This window comes from Botryllus schlosseri, chromosome 16 (genome assembly GCF_051294905.1).
Source record: "Botryllus schlosseri isolate E-star chromosome 16, Bs_hap1, whole genome shotgun sequence".
Taxonomy (NCBI): Eukaryota; Metazoa; Chordata; class Ascidiacea; order Stolidobranchia; family Styelidae; genus Botryllus; species Botryllus schlosseri.
The window spans coordinates 19686173-19708772 of NC_137251.1; the positions used below are offsets into that span (position 1 = coordinate 19686173).

Genomic DNA, 22600 nt, shown 5'->3' on the forward strand with positions numbered 1-22600 from the left:
CCATTGAGATATTTTCATCAATCGCCGGTTAGCGTATCCTGGAACATCATCTACTTCGCTTCGAAGCGCGTTGCGTGTTGTTTTGCTGTAGGACTCGACTTTTTTATGCGGGATTCTCGATTATGACAAATGCATATTTCGTGTCGGCGATCGAGTCACTGGTGCCATTGACGCAAGAAGACTGTTCGCAAAATAATGCGGTGTTTATATCCGCAGACATTCACTACAACACTTCTTGCGTCTTCTGTTACTTTTATTGGATAAGGATTCTGTACAAAATACAGTGTACGTACCAGCCGTATCGCATATTGATACGTTCTAGGAGGACAAGGTGTGTTTGATTTAAACACTACTCGTTTGAACTCCACTTCCTTCCAATTTATTTTATTGCAATCTTGTGGTGTTTTGAAAGGACGAAATTGTTAATATGCTGAATTTTTAGGTAGCATGATTTCGGATATACCTTCCATAGTGTGTCCACGACGGAAAACGTGAACTTCGGAGCTTGTAAGAAGTAATATTTCTTAGCGTTTCATCAATAAAGTCCCACACTCTCCACGAAAATGTCGCATAGCAATAGAACTCCTTCGCAAATGCCACTTGTTTTCAGCGATGTCCCGAAGCCACATGCTACGCAACGTCGCTTTTATATTTTTGCTACAATCGATAAGGCCGAGAAAAAGCAGATAGATGTTTTAGCCACCCGCAACATGTGTAACTAAGATTGGTCACATCCATCAATAAATCATCAATTGCGTTCCGCATGATTCCTACTTTCGGTTTCTATGACAAACACTGCAAGCCGCAACATGCTAATCACTTTCCTTGTGCCTGGAAAGTGACAGGTGGTTGATAATAAAGTGTCAAGGTGGGTACAGTCGTACAGGTGTCAGGCCTACACTAACACAAAAACTTCAAATAAAATGGTAGAACACATAAATAAAATATGGTCGCCGTCTTTATACTCTTTAAAACGGTTCCATCGTTGGATTCATAATCATCTGATAAACTATAGTCTAAACGTAAAGTTCACGTTCATGTTTTGTGTGTGAACCTCGGGAATTTAGAGGTTCACGTTCACAAAGGAACCTTGCTAGGTTATGCACTGTGAACCTTTTTCATAAATTACAATTTTTTATTTAGTGACTCTCTGCTATGAGCTTGACCCGCTACTCAGTACTCACACAACATCAAGAACGAAACAATCAAATACATTACATGTAGGAAGTCCGCGAATGATGCGCATTCAACCAATTAATGAATGAGCTTAATATAAAGAATACATTGTTGTCTAATGTCAAAAATCTAGCAGGCGTACGGAATCCATCTTGACTTGATATGTTTATTGTATTGTAAAAAACAAATCCGTGTGATTGGGGTGTTGGCTAACTTTTTTATGGCGTAATATTGGTAGTAAGTTTAAAAACCCGTTTTACACTCTGCTCAATATCAATCTAGCAATAGTCCGGACCGGTCTGGCATATAGACCATTGAGCGGGGTTGACTACGGTATAACTTGTTAATGAGGTAGTATCAGAAGCAAGAATAGAAAACCGTTTTACACCCTGCTCAATATCAATGTAATACTTGTCAGATATCGAATACGTTGTCCGGACTGGCCTAAACCGTTACGGCGTAAGAAGCTTATTCACTTGTAAGTCCTCGTCGAAATTGTTGACAAAGCGACGAAAGATACTGATTTTATGGGATTATTATAGCAATTGCTTGTTCCAGTTGATACATACATTTGGTGACGTTTAAAAAGTCAGCATGTACTTCAGAATCCTACTTCATAAATTCTATCTATTTGAAATTCGAATTGCATTTCCGAAGTATGCAAGTTGAAATCTGACATACTCTCCTACGCCGTGAAGTTGTGGATTGTTCGTCAAAAACATCGATAAAATTTTGGCAAACTTCACATCTTCAAGATGGCGCTCAGGCACTCGAGTTATAGTATGGATGTCTCTGATCTGAATTTCGGTATAAGTGCGATGAAGATGATGGTGTGTCTGATGTTCGATACTTTACATGAAAGGGAACTGGAACAAAGGTTGGTTGCGGATTTCGTGTTGCCTACACACGCAACGAGCAGCCGCAAGGTTAAAGTGGCAATCAAGCACACTTGAAACGTAGCTTGCACTTAGATCAACTATCAGCGTTGAAGATGATAAATATCCTGCAATCAGTGGAGTTTTTGAAAGTGTGCGGTTAGTTTACGCATGATACTATGTAGTTATACCAGTGAGTGAACTCACTAAGTTGCATTAGACACTTGGCGGCCGCGATTCACAGTCATAGTCGTAGTTCTAGCCTAGTCTGACTCTGATAATACCCAAACCTACCGCCACCGCTAAAACCTAACCTACGCTCTTTGCCTATGGACGTAGGAAGGTATGTATAGGCTATGTGCACAACAGACATGGGGTAATCGCGATTAGTAATCGTAATCGATTACGACGATTACAGCATTCTCAAGTAATCGTAATCGCAATCGATTACATTCGAAAAAATTCCGAAGTAATCGTAATCGTAATCGACTACTTCCCCTATCTAATCGATTTCTTTGTGAAAGAACGATTACTTTTTATTTGTACAAGGACTATGACATAAACTGAGCATTCGTGAACATTGAACAAGGAAGATATATTATAACAAGGCTCGTGATAGCACAAACGTCTGATTTTCAAATGCCATTGCTCATTATTACGTCAGAAGCAGCGTATTAGCTTCGCTAGTCATTGCGTAAGAAGTATCCAACGCAAATAGATATTCGATGTACGTTAGTCTGATTGTAAGAACACCCGCCGTGCTGTATATCAGGTTATCAAAACGTTCCACACGCCAGTACCTCGCAGCAGGATAATTAATCACCACTCTGCCTAGTTTAAAATAGTAACTTGTGTATTGATGTTTGATTAGGTTATGCTTAGTTAAACGCAGTTTGACCGTTGCTGTTTGGCGAGCAGTAGGCCTATGTGGTACGTACGTACAGTCGTACACCGGACAAAGATTTGAAATTTTGTACTCGTCAAATAAAACATTACGGTTTCCACAACGAAGCATTGAAAATCAACAGCTGCTGATATATATCATAACCGAGCCGTGTTTGCCGTTTCTCATAACGGCAGCTTGCAGTACATTATCTGTATTAAGTTGAAGGCAGAATTTTATGTTCTCTTCATCTTATTCCCATATGACTCCAGTGTTGGGATCAAGTCACTACCTTCGAGTCACGAGTCATTTCGAGTCATCGCACATTTTGACTCGAGTCAAGTCAAGTCAATCGATTTTCGAAGGTGACTCGAGTCAAGTCAAGTCACTCGTTTTTTGGAGGTGACTCGAGTCAAGTCGAGTCAAGTCAAGACAAGTCACGAGTCAAGTCACAATTCAAGTCAAATTGAATTTTCGAAGTATGTGTGATGATTCAAAGTCATTACATTTTGCTTGATGTGTAAAAGACAGATGTATTGGTCATATATCTTGAATTAAATAACGAGTATAAGGCCAAATATACATGCAAAAGGGCGCTCTGTATCGCTCACGCAGACGTAGAGCAGCTAATCAAATACGTGAGCCAAAATAGATGATCGACTACGAAGCGTCGAGAAGTTGAAACAAATTGATATGATATAATACACTACCCATCTACACATCCGTGAGAATATAAACGCATAAACTATATTCGTTCGATTAAAATCATACGATAGCGTTGGTTAACGTGGGCACTGCTCAATGTAAGCACTGGGCCGTATAAGAAAACAGAGATAGGCCTACGTTGCTATTAGAATATGCTACTGTTAGTACATAAACGTAAGCTGTAATAAGTTCGTTTTCGGTCAATTTATTTGTGATATAACAAGGGGGGTCAGTGAAAGGTACAATCAGTGAATGACCGGTTGCTCTCACAAGTCACACCGGCGTATCGCGAATAATACGAACATAAACAAGATAAAGAGATTAAATCGTCATCGTTTACTTGATGACTTGAAATTGACTCGTAAATTTTGCTCCGAGTCACGAGTCAATCCACAATTCTGAAGCTCCGAGTCAAGTCAAGTCAAGTCATTTTTGCAAAGTGACTCGAGTCAAGTCAAGTCATGCGAAAAAGTTGACTCGAGTCTGACTCGAGTCAAGTCATGACTCGAGTCATCCCAACACTGTATGACTCTACTTGAAACGGGCGCCAATCGTCATTTCACAATTCTTTACTCAACATTGGGACCTGCCGCCATAGCCATGGGCTTATATATCATGTTAGCGTGGGTTGTAGCTAGAATCAGGACCAAAACAGCAATTCGTCCCCCAGTCCAAACGTTGGTCTTTGGCCCCCATAGGGTGATATTTTCAAGTTGAAGACTGAATTTCGTCAATAATATTGGTAATCGCATTTTATTATTATAAATTTCTAATCCTCTCTCTGCCCCCGATATTCAGATTTTCCAATAGAGCTGGGGGCACGTAATTCATTATTATAACGTCTGGTATCCCGTTATATTCACTTTAGTGTATGATTTTAATTCGTGACCTCCGGTCTGTTATATAATCAAAAGATATTGTTGTATCCCAAACGTAGCAGACTAAAAGAAAAACTTTCGTGAGACGCACACACAAATTGTCTTGTCTTTAATGCTCCGTGGGTGCCCGGGTGGCATTTTCATTGTGGGCTCAGATTGGAAGGACCGGACTATTAGTCATGCCCACCCAGCGCGGCTATTGACAATGGACACATACCCTAAGTTTCGGCCAAGGTCTTTCTTTAGTAGCACACATCGTGAAGTCGCGTGTTGGTCGAAACTGCATATGTCTTTTGGTGTGTCGTGGCACGGTATTGACTGGACCTAAATGCCTATTACTATAAATTAAGGTCGCATTTAAAACAAAAATCAATTTAAAGCAAACATGTTTAAAACAAGGCCCTTGTTTAAAACATGTTTTTTTAAGCCATGACGTCACGAATGTGGATTGACATTGACAATTGAAAATATGGAGTAAATATAGCTCGTTTGACGAAATATCTGTACTATAACTGTTGAACCGACTATTTTGAGGGTTACAACCATCACATATCGATGTACGTCGGCTAAATCGGGTGGTTATTGTCCCTACGCTCATACAACATGTTTTTTGGAAAGTATTTACTCAATTATGGCATAATTTTACAACTTGAAAAAACACATCTCAAAATCAAGCTTATCTAGAGAGAATTTTCAAGTCAATTTAATCTCTCAAAAATACTCTATAATTTATGTTGGTCCACGAAATACTATTGAGTCCCCTTCGAGCTCGCTCCTCGCCCTATTGGGAAATTTGGGTTGCGGCAGTCATGGACCTGGTAAGAATGCAAATCGTTGGGTGCGATAAATCGTCCTCTATAAAAATGGGCAAGGTACATTATGACGTAACAACGCAAATGACGCATCTTCTTAAAGGAAGTTTTTTTTATCTCATTAGGCCTTTTCAGCGCAATCCATATACTGTCTTGCAATATAACTTCTAAGATGCAAAATAAATGTAATCGTGAGTAATCGTGATTACTTTTCCAATATAATCGTAATCGTAATCGACTACTTCCTGATTTTGCTGTAATCGTAATCGTAATCGTAATCGCATCATTCATAAGTAATCGTAATCGCAATCGATTACATTCATGAAGTAATCACCCCATGTCTGGTGCACAAGAGGAGTTATAACCACGATATAATTCTGTTGCCGTGTACAACCTTTTGGCCGTGAATTCACACTGCATTCGCCAAGAGTGCAGTACTGTATGGTTCCCAACCTTTTACGACTCATCACCCCCTTATCAAGCTCGACACAAATCTTCGCACCCCATATTTACGGATCCGAAACAGAGGTCATCTATACACTGGAAATTTATTCACCTAACTCCAATCGCTGTTGAATTGACTTAAAAATGTCATTTTCCTGGTAGGTGCTCGGAAAACTGGTGTATGCATCTACTTTCCGCTGAGTTGACCTTTTTGTAGTCAAACTTGGCGTCACACACAGAATAAGCTGCTTCCAAGTGCATTTTTTGCCGTAGTAATGAAATATACCTCGCTGGACGGTCTAACATTTTTGCCCCCTATCGCTGTTTGGCATTTTTGCCCCCTTGTTTCTCAAAATTGCCCATGTCTGGAATCACTGGTGTAGCCTGAACCTAACCCTAACCCATTTATTCCCAAACTGTGTGTAGCCACAGATTCTCAGGTAGGCCGCGACTCTTTTTGGAGTTTTGAAAAAAGAACTGTGTAATATTGACGATTTGGCACGAAGACAATCATACCCGAATTGATAACGGTCCAACTTATTCAATGGATGATAAATAAGCACAGTCGGTATTGTTCGCATCATAATTGGGCTTCTATTTCTGTAAGAACTTCTTTGATTCGTTACAAATCAACTCATAAACAAGAAATCGTGACACATATCATGAGCACATGGTCTGAGTTTTGGAGGCCTCTGCCAAATCCTAGCCCATGACGAGTGCAATCACAATTTCATAGTCATTTACACCTCAATGGGTGTGGTAACATGTGTTTTCTTCTATTTTGACTAAAATTAAAAGCTGTAACCGAGAGACACTGCTTGAAAAACGACGAAATACGGGTATGTTTGTCAACAATTAAACCTCGTTTCAGTCGAATACATGTTCGTATAAACAAGAACAGCCAACGCATTAGCACCTGAATCGTATTTTGACGTATCGTTTAAGTGTGCCGTCAGCATTTTGTACTTTTTCTAGTGTGGCACGAGCCGAAAAATTTAAGGAACTACTGCCCTAACCTAGGGTTACCATACGTCCTCTTTTAGAAGATTTCTCCTCTTTTCTGACTTTTTTGGAAGTGTCCTTGGAGGACGGGCCAAATGTCCTCTTTTTTGAGATTTTGGCCTCTTTTTTATGAATTTTGGTTAAATATAGGTCAAAACCCGACTGAGATACAGTAAATCAGCACTGTAGTAACGCTCAGGTGGCTATTTTGTGAGCTGAGCCGGAAAGTTGATCTTTTTTTAGTCAACCGACCACGAAGTGCAAAATATGTATCATTTCTTTGGGATTTTTCTCCCGTATTGCAAGTCCGAAAATTTTGAAAAAGTGACTAACCCGAAAACATCAATACATAAAGTTTCGAGTGCTGTATATCATTCAGTAAAAATAACTTCTACTTCTACTTCAAGTGTTATTCAACTAATTATTTTTCTTCTTAACAATTTTCTGTTTTCTAGGCAAAAGTAGGCTTTGAATACCTAATGTGCACTTACTTGGAAGTCCCTATCTATACATCTACTGGAGTGCGAGCGATGACTACGGTTACCACCACTGATACTTAGTGAAACAGTCGTTTTCAAGTTTATTAATGCGATTTTGACGCACCACTTTCATAATAATAATATTTGAATAGTTCATTGGAGGTGCAGAACTTCAATATACAATTGAGTAGTACATTCATGTTGAAACGAACCCGAATATGAAGATACTATGAAATATTAATACTAGTTATTGCATTTCAGACGACAAATTCACCAAGTGCCGTAATTTAGATGGTAGATTGACTGGTGAAGATACAATGGCGCGTGGGCGTGGGCGTGCAATTCTCTTCAAAATGGCGCTTCGGCACCTCGGCAACAACGAGAGAATATCCCACGATACCGCGAGGAAGGCGTCATTCAAAAAATCAAATCGAGATTACCTCCGTTCCTCGTACGGAATGTGATTAAAGAGAGGAGCGGAGTGCTGGCGCCTATGAAAGCTTACAGATATGCGAAATAATGGGCTACGTCGGCGACAACAAATGGCTTCTTTAGAACCGCAGCGCCGGCTGTGTGGCGCCATCCACCACCTGTTCGACGAGAGGAACGATTCGGTCAATAAACGCGTTCAAACAATCGCGCTACGTCTCAATCTGCCTCGTTTGAATTACGCGGACAGGCAGCGGACGTTCACCGCAGCTGTATTGGCACGTAAACTGTCACCAAAAGATTACCATTAATTCATTAACGTCACTACTGCTAATTAATTAAATAAACTTGGACTTATCATTCCAACTCTACCGGCTTTTACAGCGGGGTTCAAGATTAAGCGACCTGCATTTAACACTGACGCTAGGATACTTAACCAGTCGGTTAGATATGAAACTGCGTGAGGTACGGAATTTCAATATAAACAATTGAATAATATATTCATATTGATGATATGAACACGAAGTTTTCGGTTTACACTCGTTAGGAGTAATCGTCAGCAACTAATAGAGATCTGATATACAATGTTATTTTCGATTTCCTACTAATAGATATACTAATTGAAATAGTATATAGGTTCTTTTCTACTAATTGATATGCATGCAACGTCCTTCGCAATTCTCTTCTGGTTACTGACGTTAACACCTGGCGAGTCTCAGCCGAAAATACTCGGGTTTAATTCAATGCGAATATATTATTCAATCGGTTTTATAACAGCACGAATGCAGCCGGGATTACGTATCTCATGACAGAACAAATTATGATATCAATTCGCTGGCAAGTGTCGAGAACAAGCTGTATTGCGTCTTCGAGCGCGCCGTAAATCGCACGCCGACATTCTACTGTGTACACTCGGCGGTCGGCATGATTTGCCCTTTTAGCCGGGAGATTTAGATTAGCGCGGTGCCGAAATGTCTGGTTTCATCGATAATCACGTTATCGGATTTCAAATGGGTTCTAAGCCGTGAAAAATGTCGCTTCGCGTATTGATTGTTACCACTCTCTCTCGTGTCGTCCATATGCTACCTCGCAGATTGTTTCAGCAGGTTTTTCAGATATTGTTTTATTGCCCGAATAAATTGCATGAAACGATATTTCATTGCACAAGGAAATATAGTATCAAAAATTTGAATACGTAAAGGAACATTGAAAATAAACTTCTGCGAACGAATGACCACATTGACTAGTTTACAGCACGATCGACTTGTTCAGTATTATTTCGTATCGTCGGTATCAGAAGACATAGAACTAGAATCTGTTGATAGCAATTTATCGACAAAGAATATCAGATTCTTAGTACAATGATTGCTTGGTAGCCTTTCAAGACAATAAATATCATCGAATCCGCATTACAGATAATATCGAATGTAATCGCGCAACGCCTGTAAACAGGCCCAGGTAACAAGGTTTGGAACAATACTCTTGGATCATGCCGCGAACGCACCGAATGCATAGATAGCGCCTTCACCTTATAAAAGAACAGACCAAAAAAAGACCAGATAGTCGACAGACCAATATCTGGAAATTTCGAATGCATTCCGGAAAACCCTTTCTGCGCTCGGCGCCAGTGGGAAATGTAAAAGGCAGTCAATATAACAAAAATTGCAATGTCCGAGAAGCGGTCTGATTACAACTCAACTTAGAAATGGTGAGAGACAGACAACAGTATTAATCATCAGGGCTGGGCAGAATCAAGTACTTGGTAGAATCGATTATGAATCGAGCATTGCCTTCAAGTCATAAAGTATGGATGATATGGGAAATTTGAAATCTATATCAAGTATCTTTCATGCGACCGCACAAAAATAATGCCAGTTCCACACCACATTGAACATGATTCGGTATTTTTCAACCATACCTATTCTATTGCACTATGTGACAATGCTATGGGTCGATCGAGACTTCAGTGATGTGTTTTTAACGCTAACGTGAGTTGCTTTGTACTACACGTTTCGTATGCTGTGATGCGAGTCTTTCACATGGGAAAAGGTATCGAAACTGTAACTTTCGTTGATAAACTAATACTTAGTGGAAAGAGCGTATAATTTTAGTACTCTGAATAATACTCGATTCGGTTTCGAGTACTTGGTTCACTCTGCTCCGGCCCTTTTAATCATCCACATTAATCGGACCTTGCTCTTCGGAGCAAGAATCCATCGCTTCGTCCAAAGCTGACGACGAACAGTTGTGCCTAACCCCATGTTGCTGAGTTGATTTTACGTTAGCACTATCGTTGCCGTATATGTCGTTAGAATGCGAGGAAGTTTCCGATTCGTTACTGCTGCTATCGGCATTTTCGTTTTGATTCACAAAGCGATTGAGCGCGTGCCAGTAATCCGTGGCCGGCGGAGACGCGGGAGAACCGGCCGAAGAAACGGGCGTTTTTCGCGCGCTTGAAACGGAGCCCGAAGCCGATTTTTCGTAGCTCGCCATCTCCCATTCCACTTGCGCCTTTGTATTTTTCCGTCTGCAGCGGGCTTTGCTTTCGGCCTGTGAAATGCGCGGATGCAATGTTCATTGTTCAAGACTCAGCTACCGGTGACAGATGGGATGTTCTCACGAGCGAGCTCCACCTGAGCTTCCCAGGATGACGCCGCGTGTGCGACGCTTGTCGTTGTGGCAAGCCCGGGGCAATAAAAGTCGGGTAACACAAAGTACATTGCCGCAATACTTGATACCTAAGGAGACAAATCCCCGCAATTTGGCGATATATACCAGATCTATAAAGCTGACCCAAAGCGTTAACACTGCTCTACAACGTGTATTGGAGTATAATGACAATGTAAGTACATTTGCCCAGGCCTGTTCACTGTCCAGTGTCCACTGTCCAGTCAAGATTTTCATACAGCCCCAGGAAAATGATAATACGCATGGTTGTGGAGCTGTACAAGTTTCAAACAACGCTATTGTCGTTTCAATAGAAATTGCCAAATCCGCATTTGATGAACGATGAAAATAAGACACCAACCTGAAGAACTTTGGTGCATTGATCAACACTTTCCTTGAACGTTCCTTCTGTGCTCCGTCCCGCAAGAACTGACAATGATTGTATGTAAGAACAGGCGATCCTGCGTGAAAGAAAACGAAATCACGCAAACGTTTGAAGCATTGGATATCTTGTGTCTCTGGAATCGGCGTGAAAACGTAATGGAAAAGTGTATACAAACACATTCTCTCAAACTTGTTCATGATTCCAGCAATGCTACACGCAACTTTTTGCATTTACACAGTCGTACACATCATGGAGGATATATATTGTATTTATATATAGAACTGATGATATGCTATCTTGTTTTAAGCATACAATGTACCGATATGTGCGTGGAATTCTAGCTAGCCTATGTCAATTGCTATTTCAGCCACTCCTGCCCGATGTCGATTTCTCAATCAATTCGTTTACTTTCAATATAGATCGACAACCATCCTAAAACGGGAGATAACCAAATAAACGATATGCTTGGATCATCGTGCGTATTCCGATCTAACGAAAGCCACAGTCTGTAATATACGATACTGCGGCCTTCGCGGACTACCAGAAAGAGAACTGACAACTGAATACCAAACAATACAGGCGTTGTGAAGCGGAAGGCAGAATGTGACTGAAGATGGACACAACTGTCCGAGTCGTATAGTGATAATCTAAATAAACGCCTTCACACCAGTTGTTGTTGTTTGTGGTATTTACTGTGTTTTTCGACTGCAATGGTCATTTGAACCATATCGATCTACTTTATTATGATTCCGTAGCTGTCAACTTGTACCACGGCCCACTTTCATGCTTTTTAAGACACCGATTACGCGGACAAGATGGCGAGTAGGAGCCTAGATAAACCTCCCGCACTTGGGTAGGAATTTTGAAGTCGACGTGGTCGGACTCAAACCCACATCCCATTGGTGTTGTAGCTGTGGATTATACCACAACGCTGTCTCGTCACACCAAGTTGCGTAGCGCATCAGATGGCGAAGAAGGGTAATATTTCATCAAAAAATAATAACCTTTTCAGTACTATTCCGACCGCTGGACCCTCGCAACATTGGTCGGGCGTATCTCAGCATTGAAAAATATGTTGCGCAAGGCGAATATTCAAGTAGTGAGCGACTCTCAAAATGCAAGGATATCTAGAGCTGGAACTAGAAGTTCTAAATATGCCTGTCAAAATGGTCACAAAGCGCTACAAAATAGTCCATTACGCGGCAATTACGGGTTCATCATGATGTCTCGTTCTAAATTATATCCTAGTTAGGTATTTAATTGGTCGCCGCATAACATCTGCTCTCGTATCGAGTGAATTCACACGAAATTAACTAGCGATACGCTGTGAAATGACTAATTTCAAAAGCCGGCATCGAGGCTTTGCTGGCAACTGACTATATGCACTTGCCTCAAGATCGCTAATTTCGAAAGCTTTTGATTGCACGAGTAACTCGGGATCTGTCTTCTGAGTTCTTCAAACGCTGAGCTAATCGTATGCACTCGGGTTCTCTCACGAGCGTTAGCGACTAGCCGTCTCTCCCGAGTTAAATTCTTATAGGTCGATCCTCTCGAAAACGGAGACTTCCCATCTCCACGCGACGACTTATCCTGCGAAAAATCACGATATAATTGTGAGTTTGGTGTTTCTGTGTACCACCATTTGGGGATGAATACGCACTGATTTCGCTAAGATTGCGTGAAGAAAAAAACGCAGGTTCCACATGACATTAAAGGTAATTTGGACTTTTTTGACCTTGCGTATTTCATTGCAAGTGTTCATCACGAATCACAGAAATTTCATTTGCACTGACTTGCGTAGCATTATATTATATGTTTCGTACGCTGTGACTCGACTGACCGAGGTTTCAAAGCTTCAACGATGGGACAATACTGTCAAAACTATAATTCTCGTTCATGAATTAACTCCAACTCTCACCGGAAAGGGGTGTCTAATTTTAGTATTCGGGAAATCATTCTTCACTACTCGACTAGGATCATGACGATTGATTCTCGATTCGCATTCGAGTTCTCCAATCATGATGCCAAGCCCTAGTTAAAACTCACGTCTAAATCTCCATCATCGCCGTTTTCCTGGTTGATTATATCGCACGGAATTTGGGAGCTCAACTGCATTGCTGTCTTCGACAAAAGCGGGGTTCTTTCGACGGATTTCGTCTTTTCGCATTCCGAATATTTAACGTCCTTGCGCGAGGATGAATATCTGCGCTCGCCAATCTTGGTCGGCTTCAGCTTTAGTGGTTTAGGATGTCCAGCAGTCGCTGCATTAGACTGTGTTTTATTGGCGGTGTCCACGAAATCGCGTGAGTCTCGGGTTTCGCTTTCGCGGCGAGATAATGAACGAACGGATGTAGTATCGTCTTTCGCATCCACTTTTGGAGAGTGAGACGGGTCTGACTGGGTTGCTTTGGTTGACCTATATTTGACAGTATCCGATTCGATCCGTTTTACCCGATACCCGTCCTCGCTAGTCGCGATTTGATGCTGCGAATTCACGTGAGACTTCGGCGGAGCGTACGCGATCCCAGCCCCTAATGAGTTTACTATTTGTGTCGATTCTGGAAACCCGTACATGAAGCCAGGTAGACCCTGATACAAAGTGCTTTGATTATCCAACAATCCGGCACCGAAGAGAGGCTTAACTCCTGCGATTCTGCTTTGCAACATCTGCGCGGCCAACGCTTGCCTATACGCAGCCGCGGCCATGATCTCAGACTGTTCCACGTTAGAAAACAAGAAGGGGTTCATCCCGCATGCGTTTACACCGAAAAGAAATGGATTTAAGGTAGCGTTGGCTCTCAGGGCTGTTGGGTTTAATAAGAGTGTTGGGTCCGGACGCATGCCCATGGCAGAAGCTATGGGCGGAAGAACGTTGATTTGTTCGGTCCGCGGAGGATAGCCGGGAATATGGAATATATTGTCAGCCGCATGCCTGAAATTGTGAGTCCTTTTAAGATCGTTCAAAACACTATTTTTACGAATGTTTTCGTCTGACAAGTGCGGCATCCTGGATGCCATCCTCTCCGCAAAAACTGGATTCGATTGGATGTCGGATGCGGGTGATTTACTTCGCCTTTGATAATCTGATTCGGAAGACAAGTTCAGTCTTTTGGAAGCCGAGATTTGCTCGTCGGAGGAGTCTTCGCGCCTTCGCTTTCTTGGCGGTGCCTCGCGAGGCGATATTTCATATTGAGAACTTCCGTTAGAATTCCGTAAAGTCGATTGGTCATGATAATGGCGGTCTCGAAATTCCTTACCATCCGGACTGTCCGAACTACTATATTGTTTCCTGCGCTTAGGCGGGCTTACGCAGTCGTCCGAGTTTGGTTCCATTTTCACTGAAACAACAGAATTCACACTGCCGACAGGCGTATTCTCGTTTTCAACGTGAGGCGATCGCTGTCCGAATGATGCGTACATCCGACTTAGGATGTTGGTATTTGCGGCCGAACTCGTTGAAACCACTGGGGCGTATTGAAAGGATTTGTCAGTGATAGCCTTGTCGCTACTTCTGTGCTCGTGTTCTGTGCGAAAACCACGGCTCTTATTACCAGCAGGTCTCTGAGGACTAGCGGTTGATGTTCGTTTACGTTTACACTTGTACGCGTTGGTCGGCGATTGCAACTTGAAAACGCCACGAACAAAATCGCCTTGATGCTCATTTGGTGGAGACTGTGAAGGTGGGTTTGGTGAAACTGGGTCCCGCGATAAACCCTGTTCGTCCTGAAATTGTGGAAATAGCCGCGTTGGTTTAAAGGCGCGATTACAACAACTGTACATCGAGAGAGGAACAGCTGTGACTCAAAGCGCACAGATGCTACACAAATTCAGTAATCGATGAAAATGTATCTACCCATCAGTCGGTGACATGTATTTTATTATACCGAGGATAATACAATTAATCAATGGCTACTATTATCGTACATCAAATTCGGCGTTAAAGAACCCATATTTTCGTACGCAAGCATGACGTTGTCAAAGATGCTAATACACGGATTCGACGGACAGTGTACATTGCATCATGTTTGCAAAGGCGTCATTAATTATTGTGGTTATCAGCTATGCGGCTTGAGCACAGTCGGTAACAACATAAATACTTCGGACAATAGTTCCTTGCTAACGCGATATCCAAGTATTCTGACTGAGCACTGAGTATGCTGACATTAAAATTTAATCGTAAAAGTCGCACCGTATGAAAATCGACATCCCGGTCTCCGTGAATGTTCCCTCTTCGTCCGTACTTTCGAAACCCTATCGCGAAATTCGCTTGCACTTGTGGCGCTTCCTGACCGTGGCGATCTCTAAGAATCAGGATTGCATATCTAATTCCCATTCGACAAACGGGGTTCCATGTCATAAATTACTCACGGAGAATACTGTCGCCCGGCAAGCATTGCTTTGCTCAAACTCGTATCGAGACGAGCGCTTGTCCTGAGCATGCCCAATTCCTAAGATTATATAAAAATACGTTAGGGATCCCAATAATGCAATTTTGCCTACTGTACCGCTGATAATCAACAAATCTATATTACCTCGTCACACGCTGCAAGGGTGGATACGTCCATAAACCGCTTCAGTTGTGGGTTCACTGGATACGGTGACACACGCATTCCATCTATTGTACATTTCCATATAGTCTAAAATCGAACAACAAGAGAAAATAACCAGATGATCCGAAAACGTGTAGACCCCGAGTCTTCCGATACGAATACGCCGACAACAGCTGGTTTTGACCAGGTAAAATACTCGCGCGTTCTCGATCTAAATTATCGCATCACCGGCGAACGATTACTCAACTCTAGTCGCGAAATAACAGTATGACAGGCGAGATCGCTCCATTAAATTTGGCTAATTATCCAGCTTTCTAAACATCGAAACCTCAGGAAGGCTCCAGCAGCAAGACTTCTCGGAATACTAAGTTAAACCGGCGACACGAGCAGATTGTCTCAGGATTTTTTTCGTATCCTCTCTCATCCGGTTACTACTTGTGTGTTTTGTTACGTTCACAGTCCCTTTCACGCGTTGGCGTCTGAACGGCGCTTTAGTGAGAGACGAGCAGAGATAATTTTGAAGTTAAAGCGGATATAAGATGATTACATCACTTCTCGCAAACTGTATAGTTAACAGGCAAGACAAAACGAATCCATTAATCCAATAATAACTGGTACCTGAATTAGTTACATTTTCTTTGTTGTTAGTGTCAGAGCACTTGAAACAATGACTTTTGAAAGCAACTACTCGGTCTTGTTACAATAGTCTTCCTCACAGGTACATGAATTTGTATTCTTCGCGCACGGTGTAATGTGCCAAAACACTAATTCGGTTTGATATAAAATCCAGGTGGCTCGTATCATATCGCCTAATCTTAACACCCTCCTATCGACGATTCCAGTTCTAACCACAGAGCAAAATAAGGTCCACTCTAAATTTAGAATTTCTCTTTCGGCTTACTGTTGATTACAATCTGAAGGATGGTAAATTGGGTCGAAAACAGTGTGAATACTGTTAAAATGGCCGTGCGTAGCCGCCGAATGCATTTGAGTGAACGAAACTACCCTGCCGTACATTTAAACAGCTCGCGGTGTATAATTTGTAGCGTAAGTGCTGAACGACTACGAATTAATAGTTGGGTAGGCGGGCTAGCGCACAAGTAGCTTATTGTAAACACCTGTTGCCCGATCACGAAAACCAGGGTTTATCACAGTGGACGAGGTCGTGACGTCGTAATTCCACTGTATCCCGAGCGTTCATCGATTAAGCGATCTGTGAAATCCAACCGATATTGCGGATGATCGAATATTGTCGTGATACGTTTTCTTATTTTCAAGTGCCGACGACGCTCAGTCTAGTCACGCGTGATCTCGCAGTTGAAAACACCTGTCCCTTTGACGCCAGCTTGACGCCATCTCGTTCAATCTGTCGGGTGGTCTTACCGCATTTTTAGATCTGTTTGCAAGTTAGGTGTACAATTGTACACATGTATAGACAGGCCTGCTATTTCATCATCTGGGCTCATTTATGATTACGTTGCGTGACATTTCCAAATACGCGACTAATTTTGTTGAATCTGTTGACTGACTTACGGGTATTGCTGTTATGACAATAAGGCGACACATAATCATCATCATTAAATTTGATGTTGGCCTCCAGCCCCAACATTACCTTGCAACGCAGCGTGTCGTTTGCGCCAACGCCTCTCGGGAATAATACGTTACCAGATTTATGATGTTTGTACTATAGTTGCGATTCCACACGCAGGGTATTGCGTTTGATAAGATTCGTGGTTCTTGAAGCGATCTGTCATAAATGTGTTCAAGATTATGATCAACGTCCACTTGTAGGTTAAGTTGTATAAGTACTTCTCGCGTCCAAAACCGGGTGCGTTTTATAGCCCGATTCCAGATCGTCTAATCGCCGTCTCATCTGGTCTCTTGGCGCCTTTGTTGTTGTTCGCCGCTGATATTCATCTCTCTAACGTGACAATTATTTTACTCGTAACCAAACAACGTGTTCTATTTCCACAAATACTCTCATCTTAGCTTAGCGCGACACGGTTGATGTACTGGCGCCGATAGCTATCAAGCCTGTCTGTCTTGCGTGGATCGTATACGAACAACGGTAGCAATAAACCGTAAATGGCGCTCGAGTTTGCTGTACGGGTACGCGGGACCAAATGCGATTTATGAATGGCAGTATTCCTTCGGCGTTCGTGGCGGAATTTTGCGCGCTCAAAAATTTTAATCCGCACCGCCGTGCTAAATTGATCAGGAATACTCAAGAACGCATCCAACACGGTCAATCAACAGTATACCACGTACTGGCAATGTACGAAGCAATTGATTTTGTTTATAAATGTATTTAGATCCGCGAAATAGAGTAGGAACCTTTCAGCTCGCAACTGTCATAACATGAATGATATGGATGGTTAATCGAGGCACGAATGCCCCGAATGCGTTTCATCAGTTTGATCACACGGTAAAAAGGTGTAATAAATCATTGAATTATCATTCTTAACCAAAACAATGATATAGTCGACATATCAAATAAGTAATGTAATAATGCCATCATAGTCTTATTTGACGGAGACCTTGGAACGCTGTGACAAGATTTGTAGATATTTCGATGAAGTTTGTTTGTTTGTTTATTGGTATTCATGGCACTTGTTGACTACTATGATCATTTACACCAGGCCAACATTCTTCATTTTTATTCCGTAACTGCCGACTTGCAGCACGGTCCACTTCTAGGCTTTTTGTAAGACACCGCTTTCGCGGATGATATGGCAAGGAAGAGCCGGACTCGAACCCGTAAGGCCGCAACCCGTTGGTGTTGCAGCTGTTGATTGGACCACTACGCTATCTCGCCACTTCGATGAGGTTGCTGTACTGATATACAATGCCAACAAGTAATTTGTAAACATCACCTTGTCACCCATCCCAAACGTTAGTCTTGGGCCCCAATCGGTGGATCACCCAATTTCTTGAAGTTTGAGCCCGGTATTACGGTATTCCGGTATTACGGAATTCACGAACGACTCATCGGAATAGGTGACGGCCAACGCGAGACTTATATAATCATTTCTAGCAGTTCAATGCTCATAAGAAGGGTGAACTATGACAAATTAATGGGCTATATGAATTTTGTCAATAATATTGCTACTTTCATATATTACAAAGCTGTTGTTATTTCATGGCCTAAGGTAAAAGTTATCACTACTCAAAACATATTGGAATTGCTCCAGACCAAACTACTAGAAAATGTCCTTCACGGGCGCATTTTATTCAGCTGTGGATCGCATTTCCACCGCAGGCTCAGGTTGCAAGGACAGGGCTATTTGGCGTCGAGCATTTCTACACTTGGACGGACAGATCAATATAGACGGGTTAGGTCATTTTCTGCAAGGTTTTATCGTCGCCTATCGTTTTGTTGGCGCCCGTCGGGGATTGCATGTTGGCCGAAAAGTTATATGCCTCGGTGTGTCTTGGCGCAGAAATGACCGTCGCCGAAATAGTCTCGCACCCGTAGGTTGTGTACTTCAAGAGTACAGAGGTCTCCAGAGATCTTAGGAATATACCGATCTCCCATATATTTGAGAATACAGTTGGACTCATTCTGTATATTTCAATATTTCTAATATTTTTGGGGAGGGGTAGGTGTACCCGTATTGCAACCAAGAAATCCGGTGATACTTCGCGGAAAGCGCTAAGAAAAGTTTCCTAGTTGAATTAATTTGCCCGAAAATACTCGACATCATGTTGATTCATCAAATAATCTTGGGTCTATTTTCTGCTTGCAACAGTTATGGCTCTGTCTATAAGTTTTCTGTGAGATCAAACACCAATAACCGGTACTCATCGTCGACCAAGATTAGCTTTCTTGGTGCTGTATATAAATAGTATTGAGTTGCTCCAGTTGTAGTCGTATTATAATATCGGTCATAGAATTGAACAAATTTGACTGGTATCTTTCTACTGCAGTGGTTCCCAGACTTTTTAGAGCACCACCAAGAGTCTTTTCGCAATCAATGACGTAAGAATGCTATCGATACCACAGATATGGAGCGAAATGGAATGGCTATCGCTTCTTAAATCCAGTGCGCATGCCTCTTATTCACATTAGCTTTTTATAAGCTTTTTATTAGCTTCATTAGCTTTTCATTGGCTTCATTAGCTTTTCATTAGATTAATAACTTCATTAGCTTGCATGTGCAAAATAAAGACACCCCTGATGAAGACTATTCCAAGTCTTTTCGGCACACTAATATCTTTCCATTTTATCGCAATCTTGTGGTGTATTGATTTGATATAAGTTTTAATAGATTATGATGATGAAGATACAGCCCGCAAAAATCTTTTAGCTGCAGTTTGAGTACGAAGGCGTATGGAAGAAAGTGGCTGCTGCCTAATAATTGTTCACTTCTTCGCTGTAAATTGAGAACACGTTATTGTGAGAACGCAAAGCGCATATACCTCCCCTGACTATTTTCCACGTCTGACGGGAAGATATATACAATATGAATTGTCTGGGATACGACAGACTTCCTTCATTTACCAGGGGCGCAGGCCAATTTTGTGATGGATTTTCTTTGGAATGCTACAATACACCTACACGTGAACGGCCTTTCCCAAAGACAGTTGCCAATTGCGCACGTTTGAGGCAAAAGACGTCATTTACTATTTTTCCAGTGAGAATATTATCTTAAAATCCAGCTAAAATCTATATGCACGAACGACGGCGTCGTGATTCGTGCTGACAGGGAAAATGATGATCGCTATGTCGTAAATCTGCGGCAATGAATGATAAATTTGCACCAGTTCATCTACTCCAGTGTTTCTCAAACTTTTGCCGATCACGTACCAATAATTTTTTCTTAATATACTGCGTACCACCTAGGTCCTGAATAACTTATTTTACTCAAATACGCAGGAATTCATAGGTTATTGGCTTTAACACGAATGAATAAAACAAAACACAATCTAATGTGATTGCTGCAACTGTTTCTTCTGTACAAGCTTGTCCATATCCAAGGTAAAACATTGGTCGCAGCGCATCAGGGTTGTAATTACTCGAGTCACGATTTTCTGATGACTCGACTTGACTCGAGAGTCAAAACTACAAAAGTGAGATTGACTTGTGACTAAGGGCCTTGTGACTTGGTTGCAACCCTGCAGCGCATATCATGTGCATTGTTCACTGACCAGCTGGCGCCATCAGACGATTCCGGCTATTAAGATCGAGAATTCTTGATAACATAAGCATGTCACGGCAGGGACTGCGATTCTCATTTTCTGTGTAGTTCCAAGTAGGGTTGGATTATCCGGATAACGGTTAACCGGTTAACCGGTTAACCGCAGGTATTTTCACTATCTGATATCCGGATATTTTTCTGCCGGTTAACCGGATAAAAAAAGAATCGTTGCTAATGCATTTTACACGTTTTAGTAAGCTTCAATAAGTAGTATTCAGTGTTGGCGCGGCCGATTAACGAGAAGCGTGTTGCCAATTAGCGAGATGCGTCTGTACACATTGCACAATGTAATGTGACGCGATCTCCTGCTGGGAAGATCGTTAAATTAGGTCATTGATTGCCGCGCGCTCGGCTATCGTCTCTGGCCTGATTTATCGTGTCTTCAACAAGCCGATAGTTCCACTGGATTGAAGAATCGCATCTGCAATAGGCCATGTGCAGTGTACACACTATTCCATCGCTGGCCTGCACAATCACATCTTCATTGGCTTGGTGCTCACGATATTATCGTTGACCTACACAATCGCATCTGCAATAGGCCTACGAACGATATAATCGCTGGCCTAACCATCTCGGACCCAGCATGAATTGGCTCCTATCTCTCGGTGGCTTGTTGACGATATGCCGTTAAGTGTATTCTAATTAGTGATTCTGAGAGTGACACCGCGAAACTGAATGACATCGAATGTTCGCAAAAATGTGCGTGCGTGCAAGCGTAATTGATTCCCGCTGATAATTAATTCGAAAAAAAAAATCGAAACCCCTTGATTTTATTTCAATCCCCCTACATTTCCGGCTGGCTGCGTGCCTGATCACGTGAATTAGAGCGAGGTATCATGTCGGCATCAATCCCAGTATCAGCTAGTCGTCCTTCTAGTACTCCAAACCTAAACATAAGGATGGTCAAAAGGATGTAAAGCCGTTGAAGTTTCCGGCGTACGACCTGCCAACCTTTTGACTCTCTACGAAGCGCTGCTTTCTATTCAGCCCACTTCTGTGGAAGCTGAAAAAGCATTAAATGAACGTGGACTCTTTGTTACAAAATTCCGGTCCCGGCTACAGGATCCCACAATTGATGCATCTGTGCTTTATAAAGAGGACATTGCAGAAGCAGTAAACATTAAATTTGCGTGGTTTTTCTCGTATTCGCTCATACTGCGCGCGTAGGTAGGTAATCTACAACAACACTGTGTAATGATTTTGCGATCCGTTTTACATGCAGACCTGATGAAATCGATTGTCTCACTTAGCAGTTATTATCCGGTTAACCGGTTAGATAAATTCCAAAATATCCGGATATATCCGTTATCCGGATAGTGAAAATTATTGATATCCGAACTAACCCTAGTTCCAAGCAAGGAGCCGTTTTAACAGGCTGGACTTCAAGGCCGCGTTAGAAAGCATATTGTCATAGAAAAAAACACAGTGGCAAATTTTATTCTCCGCATTCGATTGCGATGAATCGATATCGATAGCCTGTATATAATATGAAATCTTGGTATTCTAGTCTAGATTATACTGTCGTTTAGACGTGGTTGAAATTTATCCCTGTTTACTATACTAATGAATTCGACATGGTTGAGATATGTCCTGCTTACTATACTGATTCATTAGTCTGTTAGCTTAATTTGCCAATCTCATACATCAGTTTCTTGGTTTTCTGTCGTAAACTGCTATGACGAAATAACATCAACGTGATGTGTGGCGAGATAGTGTGGTATATATATATGAGTTCCGAAAGTAGGAGTCGCTACCGTAATGGGATCGCTTGCTTATTTTGTGGTGTCGCGAAGACGATAATTATATACCAATGACAAGAATGAAAATGAAGCGGATGCAATCGGTGGCTCATTTCTGGAAATTTTAGTTTTTCAAAATATAAGAAAAAACGACCTCCTCTGAGGAATGCGAACCAGGCAAACAAGGGGTAAAATCAGTCGAAGTGTCATTTTAGAGCGCCACCAACTATAACGTAAGGCTGGTGTCTCGCCATTAGTATGAAGATTATAGGGTCGGGAGCATAGCAACCAAAAGGAAGGTAAATTTTCCTCCCTGGAAAATTACAAGCGACTGGTAGTGCTATGTGTTAACAGTATAATACATAGGTTAGTTATCGA

The 22600-nt window shown here is 41.9% G+C and overlaps 1 protein-coding gene across 2 annotated transcripts; it reads right to left on the bottom strand.

Annotated features, from left to right (window-relative positions):
* Nucleotides 1-8790: 8790 nt before the first annotated feature.
* On the bottom strand, nucleotides 8791-17302 carry LOC145458910 (uncharacterized). Of its 2 annotated transcripts, XM_080337421.1 has the most exons (9): nucleotides 17095-17302; nucleotides 15268-17032; nucleotides 15104-15183; nucleotides 14925-15036; nucleotides 13559-14458; nucleotides 12782-13525; nucleotides 12126-12325; nucleotides 10712-10811; nucleotides 8791-10233 (listed from the first exon to the last, which is right to left on the bottom strand). In XM_080337421.1, the coding sequence occupies exons 2-9, from the start codon at nucleotides 15343-15345 to the stop codon at nucleotides 9853-9855; spliced, it is 2595 nt and encodes an 864-aa protein (XP_080193547.1). In that variant the 5' UTR covers nucleotides 15346-17032; nucleotides 17095-17302; the 3' UTR covers nucleotides 8791-9852. The 2 variants fall into 2 exon arrangements, with proteins under 2 accessions (XP_080193547.1, XP_080193546.1); XM_080337420.1 differs by having other exon boundaries at nucleotides 12782-14458; nucleotides 17095-17300.
* Nucleotides 17303-22600: the final 5298 nt, after the last annotated feature.